The 12247-nt window shown below is 44.0% G+C and overlaps 1 protein-coding gene across 6 annotated transcripts in view; it reads right to left on the reverse strand.

Annotated features, from left to right (window-relative positions):
* FRY (FRY microtubule binding protein) overlaps positions 1-12247 on the reverse strand; it is a 387367-nt gene that overhangs the window by 233642 nt on the left and 141478 nt on the right. For 2 of the 6 annotated variants that reach the window (XM_036905026.2, XM_057489783.1), the window contains exon 1: positions 4585-5100. The exons of the other annotated variants lie outside the window; for them this stretch is intronic. In XM_036905026.2, coding sequence (XP_036760921.2) covers positions 4585-4654 — 70 coding nt within the window. In that variant the 5' untranslated portion in view covers positions 4655-5100. Of the gene's footprint in view, positions 1-4584; positions 5101-12247 lie in introns of those variants that run through there. 6 annotated transcript variants of the gene reach the window in all.

Genomic DNA, 12247 nt, shown 5'->3' on the forward strand with positions numbered 1-12247 from the left:
ACCAAGCAGAACATGTGCCATGGGGTCAGCTCTTAGTCAGTGTGGCAGCTATTGTTATTCTAGGATTATTGTTCATGCATTTTTAATCAAACCAAACCAAACCAGAAAACCTTCTTTGTCTCCGTCCTAAACCCAGAGACAGCGTGGATGTTGATTTGGAGTTTGATTTCTCATTAGGACTATAAACTACTATAGATACTCTAGCAGAAGTGACCAGGGCCTGACACAGCCCGTGGGCCGCCCAGCATTTAATGGGCTGCGGGCACCCTGGGGGCTGGACCTTCCAAGTGCCTGCACAGGGCTGGGGGCTTCCCCCTGCTGAGAGGACTGGGTAAGTGCGCCTGCCCTCCAGCTGGCCCGCTCTGCTGGATTTAGGAGCTTGAATAACCTCTCTACTCTTTGACTTCTTTAAATCAACTCTACAAAGAGGCTAAAATGAACACCTTGAGATTTCTCTCAAGCTTTCCTCATAATGTCTTTGAGGATCATTGCTGATATAAGTAGGGATTAGTAAGTTCTGCTCTGCAGTGAATCAGAGGTGTTTTCAATCATCATTTGCACCATTTCTCTTTGTCCCCAGAGCTAACCTTATCCTAAGCAGCATCTCCATGTGTGACAGAAATGTTGTCCTTACAACCACCACTCACTACAACAAATCTGAAAAATGCCCCATCCAGTCCTCCCAATTGAAGCAAGTTTTTCTATGGCACCTTTAGACATTGTACAGTGCAGACCGGCCACTTCCAAACAGGCAAAGAGCCTGCTGGCTCCCCCAGAGCAGTTTGTCAATGGAAGTCTCACTACCTGGAAGAGTTACTTGGCCTTCAAAAGTTTCCTTCTCTGGGGTTGCAAGATCTGCCAAATGTTGTAAGAAAGATGAAAACTGCCCTGGCAAGATCAAGATGTGGAATGGATTTTGAATGTACCTTCATTCACGGGGTAGATGGAAACACAAGGAATGCCAGACAGAGGCTTCAGACTGGGGGAGTGCCTGCACCCCAGCTCCATATACCAGTGTAAGGCAGGCCCTCCTTTCTTGTGAAAGAGCTCGGAACTATCTACTCTAAACTTCTTCCGCAGCAAACCTGAAAGGACAAGGTGACTTCCGGCCCCTGAGAATATTCTCAAGGCGCCCCCACACTGCTGGAAGGTATGTACCCAGGGGAGGTAGGAATGTTCTTAGTAGCTGAGGAGGAATAGAGGGTAAAGTCAAAAAGTAAATCTAGAAAAAAACATGGCTCAAAGCGAGCAACTTATTTTGGCATACACTCTCACAGTTCCCTTCTCTAGGGGAGCAGCAAATACTGAGTATTCGTAGACTAATCCACTGAGGGTGTCAATGCTAAGGGGAAAAATGGTCTAAGTCTGATTTTATGTGGATTTAGAAGAGAGGGGAACATTGAAATATATTAACATTCACTGAGCATTACAATGGGCCAGATATTTTTCTAAGACTTGATTTTTTTATACCTAATTTACTCCTTCAAAGGACCCATTATTTTTGCCTCCATTTTACAGATGAGAACGTTGAGGCAGAGAGTAATTAACTGTCAAGGCCACACAAGTGCAGGAGCTAGAGATCCAAACCATGTCTATCTGTCCTGCAACTCATGTGTACGCCAGATTGGGGGGCTGACACGTGTGCAGGCTTGGACTAGAGAACAAGTCAGTAAAATGCAGAGGAAGGGGAGCAGATTCATTAAAGCTGGAACAGAAAAACAGGAGAGAGGATGAATGAGGAATTCCAAGACGGTCCTGAATGGCAGTTATAGACTCATGGGGCCACAGGAAGCGGGGGCATCGTCTTTGAAATGCTGGCAGTCTTTGAAATGCTCCGTGCTTCTCTAAGTCAGGTGGACCATTCAGAACCCACAGGCGTATTCCAGGTGAAATGAGAAAGACCCGTGGTGGCCGTAAAACTAGGGGGCGGCAGCTGTGAGAACCGTGGATCGTTCGGGGAAAGTCTGGGTAGGAGTCAGGGAAGGAGAAACAGGACAGGGGTCCCAGGAGATAAGGATGGCCTCAGCAGTGATGTCTACTCACGACATTTCACTTCTGGACACCAAGGCCATTTCAATTCCTAACTCCATGAAAAAGAAAGGGCAGCCTGACAGAGAGGCCCATCAACGGAGGAAAGGGTGTCAAAATAAACATGAATAAAAAGCTAATACATCTCACCAGGCAAGGACTGATTTAACCAACTTGTTCATTCTTCAGAGGAGACAAATACATTATAAAGTTATATTTTCCCCACAATGGGCCATTAAAAAAAAAAAAAAACACCTGGAAATGCTCATGGAATCACCTTTCCTCTAACTACCACTTTGCAAAGCAATCAGCCACAGTTACAAAGTTTGTTTCACAGCTTTTTAATTGTAGTTTTATAAATCAGCACCACTATACAACTAGGGGCTTGTTCTCCATTCAGGTACTGGGCAGGCACCCTCCCTTCTCAAACCCTATACCCGGCGATCAGCTGCTCGCCCCAGGGCATCCTTCAGGCAGGTCACAATGAAGAGGCTGAAACCCCTGAGGCTTCTAATTTTCTACTTTGTCTTCCACACAGATACACTCCTTTCTCTTTCCTACTGAAAATATGTAAAGCTGAGAGCTATGCTAGGTTGTAAGCAGGTTAGTATTGCAGTTAGCTCAAAGAGGACTATGCATAAGTGTATTTCCTCTTCCTCTTTCAAGAAAGGACTGAAATACATTCTGACCCCAAAAGGAATGCTAAAGAATTGCCAAGTTCACTCTTTGGCAATGAAGAAATTAAGATAGAGGGCAGGTACTGTGTCTTGTTCACCCTTAGAGCCCCACAGCCTGGCCCATAGTAGGTACTGAATGACTATTTCCTGAATGAAGGGAAAGAATTCCAAATTGTTTCCCACATACTCTCAAAGTAGAAATGAACAGTCCTTTGGACCATTTCCTGATGTGAGTATGGGGGAGTGGGGAGGGTTCAGGAAGAGTGGAGAGAATATCTACGTTGTCTAGAGTCATTGAAAGCTGACAAGGGGTGAGAGACTTTAAAAGAAATCCCACTGACCTCGCTATTGTCATAACATAATTTTCTGTCTAATGAGGCAATGACAAAATTGATGGAAGAAAATAACCTGGCCTTGGGGGGCTCAAAAGGATGATTCAAAACCACCTACTTATGTCAAACTCACAGTAAGTTCCAGTTATTGGAAACCTGCTCCATAAAGAACCCGTGTGTCAAATTCTTTTCATTAATCAAAGGGTGGATAGACAAAGGAAGATTCATCCTCGAGTGTGAAGTACTGCACAAATAACGAGTCCAGGATAAATGAATTATGACTACAGCAAATGAAGGAATGCTGTTCGGGCTTCAGTATTTCTCCTAAATGGCTTCCCACTTGTAGGAAGACGGCTTCGGACAAGCCCCATAGTGTATACAGTGGTGCAAAATGACAAGGAAAAAATGGTTTCTCTGGATATCATGTAGAGATACCTATCCCCGAATACCTTAAGGCTGAAGGTACTTGTCTCTTTTCTCAAAGCAGTTACAGCCCAGGTTCCCTGGCCCAGGTTTTGTTTACATACGAACAATCTTGGCCACAGGTCATTCGTGTAGGAGATAACTGATTGCCAGCTCTGTGAGCACAGGTAGGTTAATTAGCATGCACGTAATACAACAGAATCTTTCTTGGGAAATTTTTTTCAATTTCCAACAATTAAGTCTCTGTCTGTAGTACCTGCTGGTCTTTTATCCAAAGTATAAAGGCTGTTGGTGAGCTAGAGAAGACTTTTGTTTTTAAGCTGTTCCAAAAACACAAGGCGTCACTGATCACCTGAAGGCCTCATTTTAATTTGATTCCAGGTCCACAATGCCTTAGAGGTTGTCTTTTCATATCTTATGGCTAAAATCTTTAAGTAGGTCAGAAATGGAACTTCAGAAGCTATGTAACATTCTGATATCCTAATACACGATTAGGGCCAGAACCTCACTTGTTTACATTTCAGAAAAGCATGCTATTTGGACTATGACCAACATCGAGGTTTGTAAAAATTCAAATTTTAAACAACATTCCTAACATCATCCACACAGACAAGGGAGAGATCAAGTAAATGTACAAAAGCAAATTTATTCAAAAAAAAGATGAGTCTTAGGTTTTGGACTATTGAGTACTTTTTTCTTTAGACAATGCTACAACAAAAATTACGAAGTCCTCTGAAACCTTGCCACACCCCTCTGACTACAGCACACTTCACAAAATATTAAGATTAAGCCTAAACAGATCAAATAAACATCGAGGCAGGAAGTGCAGCCCGGAATGCCCCCCAGCCTGTGCTCTGCCGAGTCTGAAGGGCTATCTCACTTTTAAATTTCATCAAACGAAAAAAAAAAAATTCATCAAACGAAATCTGCTGTAATTCCACTGCAGCCTTTGCACTTAAGAAAAGCAGTTCAGTCTCTGACATTTTGATTTCCATAGCAGATGGAAGCAAAGAAAACTTCCTTGCCCCCCAATCATATATGCACCCAGTTGAGATTTTATTTCTCGAACCTTAGGCTACAGCCAGCGAACAAACACACAAAAAAGATTATTTTCTGTTACTCACTATTACTCCAGGATTTCAGTAAATATTTGATACTGATCTCAAAGAAGCCGGAATCCTGCTGGCTGGCCATGTCGGCGGCATACAAAGGGGCGCCCGGACCAGGGCCGCTGGAGGAGCGGGGACCGGGCGGGCTGAGCGGTGCCGGTCACAGGTGAGTGATGGGAGCGGGGTCGGCGGCGCGGGGCGAGGCTCTGCGGATCTACCCCCGGCGCCCGCGGGGAGTCTTCATTTAAAGGACACCGAGCGGCGGGCGAGAGAGATGCTCGGCCGCTGCTCCTCCTCCTCCGGGTCCAGGACTCGCTGCTTATTCGCTGGGGGCTGATCTGCCTGCAGCCCTGGAGGCGGCGGCGGCCGCTGCTTTCATGCTGCGCTGCCGAACCCAGAAGCGCCTGCTGCAGCCCGGGACGGGACCGAGGAGGTCCCCACCTGAACGGCGGTCGTTTTCCCCCGGGTGGGGGGAGGGCTTCTGGGCCCGCCGCCCCGACAGCGCAGGCGGCTCCGGCCCCCCCGGTTGCTCCCACGGCGGCCGCAGGCTGAGGATGGGCTGGGAGCGCCGCCCTGCCCCTGCGCACAGCCTCAACCTGCGCCGCCCCGCAGCCCCGGCTCAGCGGGAGGAGGAGCAGCCCGGCTTCTCTGCAGCCTCGCGTCTCAGAAAGGCTTCCAGCGAGCGGCCCCGGGCGTGCACCGGCTGCCACGTCCCCTCGCGTCTGTCCCTGAAACACACACAACTGCACCGCGCTGCAACAAGCAGAGCTGCACCCCTGGATCTGGCTGCAGTGACGTTTTTCAAAAGCCCCATCTGTCAGCCTCGCTGCAGTAGGAGAGCTAGATAACAACAGGATATTCAGCAGCACAGTGGCAGCTGCACCTGCCCGGCTCCCGTCCTGAAATGCCATTCTTTTGGGAGGCGGGGGTTGGGGGAGGGGTGGCGCCCCAGCCCTAACGCGAGCTTCCAGGAGGACCTACAAACTAACCGCTTGTTTACCGAACGTGGGCTCCACAATGAATCTGTTTCTCAAAGCTTTCATTTCTAAGAATCACGAAGCTTAATAAAGCTTATTTTATTTGCACCCAAAGGATAAGAGGCAACAGCATTAGATTTCTTGCCATACAATGGCTTTTTACTTCACGAAATCTTGCTCTCACCTGTCCTGATTTCAGATAGCTTTGTTTCATTTTATCATTTAGCTCGACTAGGGGATTAAATGAGTATTTTAATTTTGACTGGCTATGTTTGCATAGGTGGGGCTTGGCCAGCCATCTCATAAACCACGGAATCCCTCCCCGTTCCCAGTAGAGTTATGATTATGTTTGCCATAGGAATGAATAAGCCATATTAATGATTATTTAACATAAAACATGTTGGGCACTCTTCCCCTCCACTCCACAAGGATTTCCTAGACTAACAGTCCACTGGAGAAACGCAAGAGAAAGAGTACAATGCAGGTATTTTTAAAGACTAAGAATTTTTCAAATTCAACACTAAAGAGAACTTTGAGGACTGTGCCCCGAAATGCCCCAAGTCACTCTCCATATGATGAGCTCTCCAAACTCCTTACCCTCACGCAGAAGGCCAGCACTCACCCAAGAATGCCACCTCCACTCAGCACTTTATTCTCACAGAGTCTCTCATCAGACTGACTTTTTCCCTGACACACGTACTAGGGTTCATGAGCTACTTTGATCACCTGTATTTTGAACACATGCATTCCAGGTGAAACAGGGCCCAAAGGTTCTATCTTAACACAGCTGTTCTATCTGAAATCAAAAGCCAATCTCCACACCCACCTTCCTGATGCCTCCCCCATGGCAGATGGCAGTGGGGTGAGCAGAGAGGCTGCCCCATGCCTTGGAGTTACTGAGCACAAAGCCCTAGGACAGGCCCCAGATTCCCACCTGGCACCACACGCTACTAGTTAAGAGGCCCCGGGCCAGCTATTAACCTCACTAAGCCTTAGTTTCTTCATCTATAAAATGGGGATAATAGTGGTGGCACCAACCTCATTCTGTTGTTGGACATTGTAAATGACATTATGAATGAAAGGGCTTAGCACAGTGCCTTTTTACACATGGTGGAAACGTCATTCAGTTTTAGCTGTATTGATATTTATTACAAACCTTAGGGACTCGAGAATAGAACTTTTAAATTTAGGTTAAATATGTTTTTGTGCAATTTGTATGCCACAGAAGGTATGTCATGTTTGAACACAAACGGTAAGTATTTGGGGACAGCAAGTTGGGGACATTTAGAACAGCTGCATAAGTGAACTTGGTACTACATATTGTTACTCAAGCATACAGAGATTCTCCGCTGACTTTATAAAAGAGATCTTAACTGGCTTTTGAAGGTTTTTCAGTCCCTATTATAAACATATTATTTGCTGAGAATGCCACTCATATATATTTCAAAAGGAAAATATCATAAAATTTTAAATACTATTTAGAAAAGAATGTCTTGGCATCTAATTTTCCCTGTGTAGAGTGATTCAGCAACTAAGGGCCCAGTTCTGTCCATTAGAACCTGAAATCTTGTCCAATGTATGCTTTTTTTCCTCATTTGAGTACCTTTAAAGAGAGGATATATTGTAAAAGAACAGAAAAGGCCTTTTGTTTTGTTGAAAGGCCTGCAAATCAAATAGAGAGACACCTGCTACAAGCTGAGATAAAACATTTACCCTTCCATGTCCCCTCTCCCTCAGGGGGCGTGGGGCACGGTGCTTACAAAAAATGTAGTTAGAAAGGCACTGGGACAGAGGTGCCTAAAATGCAAACCAAAATCTGAATTTATCCCTGGCTTGTTACATGAGCCTTCAAGTTGTCATTTAAGATGACCTAGAACGATTTCACTTTCCATATCTGTAAAAACCAACTGACTCTTCCTTTAAAAATCTTAGGAAAACATACAATGAATCTTTAAGAATAGGGTTAGGCATAGACTTTGGAAGCCCAGAGAAAAGTAGCGGTAGTACAGGAAAAGGGGGAGGCCTCAGGAAACGGTATCAGAGTGGAAAAAAGCCAGAAAGTGACCTGACACAAGTGATAACGATTAAGGACACCGTCTACATTTACTGTGCTAAAAATACCTATTCAAACCACATCCCAAACTGATGGACTAACAGCCCATTTTATAGATGAGACAATGGAGGCTTAAAGGGGCATAAAATAAGGCCAAAGTTATATAACTGGTAAAATTTTGGTCTAGCAAACTTTTTTTTTAAGACAAGAATCATGGTTATTAACTTCCTTAGCAAAAATTCAGGAAGAGATGCTAAGACCCTCTAAATCACTAATGGAGAGAGAGCTTCAGGCCTCACTGGCTGGGCAGAGGACTCACCGCTTTGCATTCCAGCATTTGCCTGAGGGGGAAATTGTGCCCTGGGGGCCACAGCCCCACTCCAAAGGAATCTAGAGAAGAATGCCATTGGTTTTCACTTTAATCTGATTCTTCATGCAGGCTGTGGTCTGCGCAAGGATGCCTGGGCTGGAGTGGGCAGGGGCGGGTGCGGGGTGCGAGTGAGGGGGCAATCTAGTCTGAACTCCACTCTCCAAGCTGTAAAGGGGTGCTAACGGGCTGTGTTCTCCTTAGCACGGGGACACATCTGCCCAATACTCAATCCACAAGAAGGGGTGTCTATTTGTGATCATGATATCTAACGGGCTGGCAGTAGCTGTGTTGGTACAGGTAAAAACATCGCTTCAAGAAGGCAGAGGACAACTGGTCACCTATGTCCCAGGCTGCTGAGTGGCCGAGTGGGGTAAGGGTGGGAAACAGTGCAAGGATCACATCTTATAATCTATGGCGTTGGCCGTGTCCTGCCTGGATTCCTAGTGTGACCGCCTGTCCTATATCCCCGCAGAAGAGCTGCGTGTCACTCAGTTGTGAATCCCCCTTGGTTTGCAGCATACAGTGAGTCCTCATGCAAAAAAACACCAATCAAGCGAGTCAGTGAACGAATAGATGTGTCATGTGGATCTGGTGCTGTTGCCTGGGGAAAAAAAATGTGCAACACAAGTACAGTCGGTTTGTCTCTTAATTCATATTTAATTTTTCCTTTCCTGGCATTTTCAACTTTTTTTTTGAGACTAAAATGTGTGGTGTTAAAAAAAAAAAAATGAGAGCAAAGCTAGGCAAGCCATCTGGATGCTTGCCAACATCCAGAGCCATTACCTAATGATTTTAAGAAGTCTGACTGAGTTGATAGGGTTAGGATTGGAATCCACCCCCTTTCCCTGTGGACGGCTGCACGTGGGTGCACATGTGGAATGACTGTCACAGACTGACATGGACATTCACACACACAATGTATTAGGCGGAAGAGAAATGTTTTACTAGCATTCTGAGGAAACAAAGGAACATCATTTATTTAAGAAAAAAACTGCTTTATCAATTTTGGATCAGCAATTTCAAATTCCAAAAAAGCATTAACTAGATTATATTCCTACGATTATACATTGTTTCTTAATAAGCACTGTTCCCAAGTCAAATTAAGCTTCGCTTGGATTGTGCTAGAAAGGCAGGAGCTGAGATCAATGTGGCAATTATGGAGAAAGGGTTTTGCTTGTCTTTAATCAGTAGAGTAAGAGGCCTTTTAAAGATAAACTAAAAAACACTGTTGAGATAAATCAAAAACTTCTCTTTTGATACATTTGAGATCCATAATTTAAACTGATCCTGTACGAAGAAATATTGTCGACAAATATGAAGTGATACCAATGTTCATTTCATAAACATAAAACACAATAATCATTCCTTTAAAAAAATTCCAACCCATATTTACAAAGCCTCACGAAAACAGATTCTGCAAGTTCTGCAAACATTTACTCCATGACTATCTAGTACCGTGTTTTTTCAAATGGATTGAAATATATTCAAGCAATAGAATTTCATTCAAGCACAGCTTGTTTGTTGCCCAGATTCAGATATAAACAAGGAAACTCATGTCTCCTAAAATTGTTTTCATTAAAAAAATCAGCAGCAGAACCCAATTTTCTTCCCCACTCACCTCCCCTACAGAGGAGTTTTATGAGGAATGCTGGGACATGACAAAGGACCCAGCGGTTAGTCTAGTGCACTGGGAAGCCCTTGAAGGATCTGGGCAAGAGACGGTGGATGACAGTGAGAAGCGGCAGCAGGCAGCAAGGAAAAGCCTGAAATCCATTCTCCCTGCTCTGTAGAGGGAAGGCCCCCTTCGTAAGCCCACTGTCACCCAAGGCGTGGTAAATGTTTAGAGTCCATAGGAGGCCTCACCTTCAGCACCGGAAGCGGAGACATAGCGCAAGGCTGTGCTTCACAGGACTTGCATGGACAAAGCTGAATAAAAGGGGCACCTCTGCTAGGCACCTCTCTCCAAATGGGACACCCTTAGAAGGCACTGGGGTATCACTAAGCTCATGTCTCCACCCCCAGCCTCTCCATAACTGGGGAAATAAATCGGGCCTCTTGCCAACACTACTCAGGACAACTGCATGGCGACTTCCAATGCAAAGGTTCCAAGGATGTCAAATGTGAAGGGACGCAATGGAGTATAACTGAGTCGAGTCCCTGCTCTATCGTGCTGAAGCCACATTGCTGCACATCTCAGACTTCAGTTTCCTCATCTGTAAAACAGTGCTTCTCACCCAAGTCTATCACGCAGATTAAATGAGTACGAAGGCAGATGACAGCTGTTAAGGGGCAGATCTATAGGTAGCAATGAGCCCAGAATACCCATTCCAAAATGCCCTCTTAACTGCAGTCTCAGGAAAGGAGGAGAGGGATGCTGCTCATCACAGAGACTTCCCCCCACCCACCCCACCTCCAGCCACCTCTGCTGGCTACCAGGCTGAAGTTTTGCAAAGGTAAAGAAAGCCTAACCATGTGCACATACAGAAAAGTATTATTTAATATTTGAGTGCTTCTAACTGTTGGTGACAGGGTAAAGCTGAGTAGAGGTTCTGATTAGATTAGCATCAGCTCAATATTTACCTAATTTACTCCTCAACGTGTCAGGGTAGGGCCTGCATATTTGGGTAGTAACTGAGAGCCAAACCAAGAGCTGTGGTTTGTACATATTCTGCATGGATAAACAGAGATTTGACCTCAATTTCTGTAGAGTAAATGCAAGGCACAAGTAATGTTTAATATTGTATTTCTAGACATGTATGTAAAGAGAAAATATGGAAGGGTTTCTTTCACCGACCTTTATCGTGAAAGCACACAACAGTGTGATAAAACCGATAACGTCACTGCCCTATGTTCAAACACCACCAGCAGTCTGAGAAATTATTTACACTGCGATACAAACAGGCCCAATATAACTGGCTACAATAGTAGCCAACAATATATGATTATAAAATATTAACTCCTTTCTGAAGAACTTAAACATGGCAAATGGCATTTGCTTTGCATATCATTATTTCCCAAAAGTGGACAGAGAGATAACACTTGGGATAAAAAAAATTATATTTATATTAATCATCACTTTTCTCCAAATACTATTTGCCATCTAAAGGAGAACTGATAAAATGTTGGTTCTTCCCCATATGAATGATAATATAACACAAAAGAGGAACATTCGCATAGCTGCATTAAAATTTGAGAACGACAATGTTTCCATTATTTTGTGATTAAAATTAAGTACCTTTAAGGACTAGAACTAATATTCTCACTAATGTTCCCAATTTCATACACAAAAATAAACATTATATTTTTTTAAGTCATAGGGGCACATCAACTTTTCCTCAAAGGTACCATCTACACGTATGCATACATACATACACATGAGAATTGAACTAAGGAGTTAGAAGTTGAACTAAGGAATTAAATATGTATAGAATGTCCCTTCCTTTGAACTATATAGATATGATGAACTACATAAATATAATTTTAAAGTCTAAATCCATCATTTAAAAAAAGTCAGTGAAACTGGGAAACAACTAGAAATCTTGATTAATTTTTTTATACACTCACTTCTTAAATTACATACTACACATACTAAAAATTTCTTCTTTTAGGTATAATCACATGTCCACAGTTATATACCAATGGAGGGTGAAGTGTTGGGAATCAGGCAACTCTTTATTCTTTATCCTTATTTGGACCCCAATACCACGACCTTGGACAAATTACTTCTCCACCGAATGCAGAATGCTGCTTCTCATCACCAGGCTGCCTCACCTCTTAGGGCAAAAACCAGCTTTCAACTTTCCATACCATTGGGAGGGACTGTGCCATGGTGAAAGCACAACACCGTGTAATAAACTATTTGCTCTAAGTCTTTGCCATCAATTAGTTGAATTTTTTGGCAACAGATCCACCTTTTCAATTATGTTTTGATACAGCCAGTATCAAAAGTATCCAGTATAAAAGCACACACTGGCTGACCAGCAGGAGGGGCTGACACAGGACCAAAAAATAATCGGGAATTAGAGATAAATCAATATGAAAATGATCAAGTTGTCTCCTACGAAATTGATAAGATGATATTAAAGCGTGTCGTTCTGCTTAGAGGAAACCTGATAGGAACATACGGCTGGCCAAGTCCTATAACCAGCGGTAAACCAGAGCCAAAAATCAGGTTGCTGTCTAGCCACTGAGATCAGGAAGAGTTGAACTAAGGAATTACAGATGTACAGAACATCCCTTCATTTGCAACTAATGCCTTAAGAAGGACTGTCTACTTCC

The sequence above is a fragment of the Manis pentadactyla genome, chromosome 2, assembly GCF_030020395.1.
Source record: "Manis pentadactyla isolate mManPen7 chromosome 2, mManPen7.hap1, whole genome shotgun sequence".
In the NCBI taxonomy this organism is placed as follows: domain Eukaryota; kingdom Metazoa; phylum Chordata; class Mammalia; order Pholidota; family Manidae; genus Manis; species Manis pentadactyla.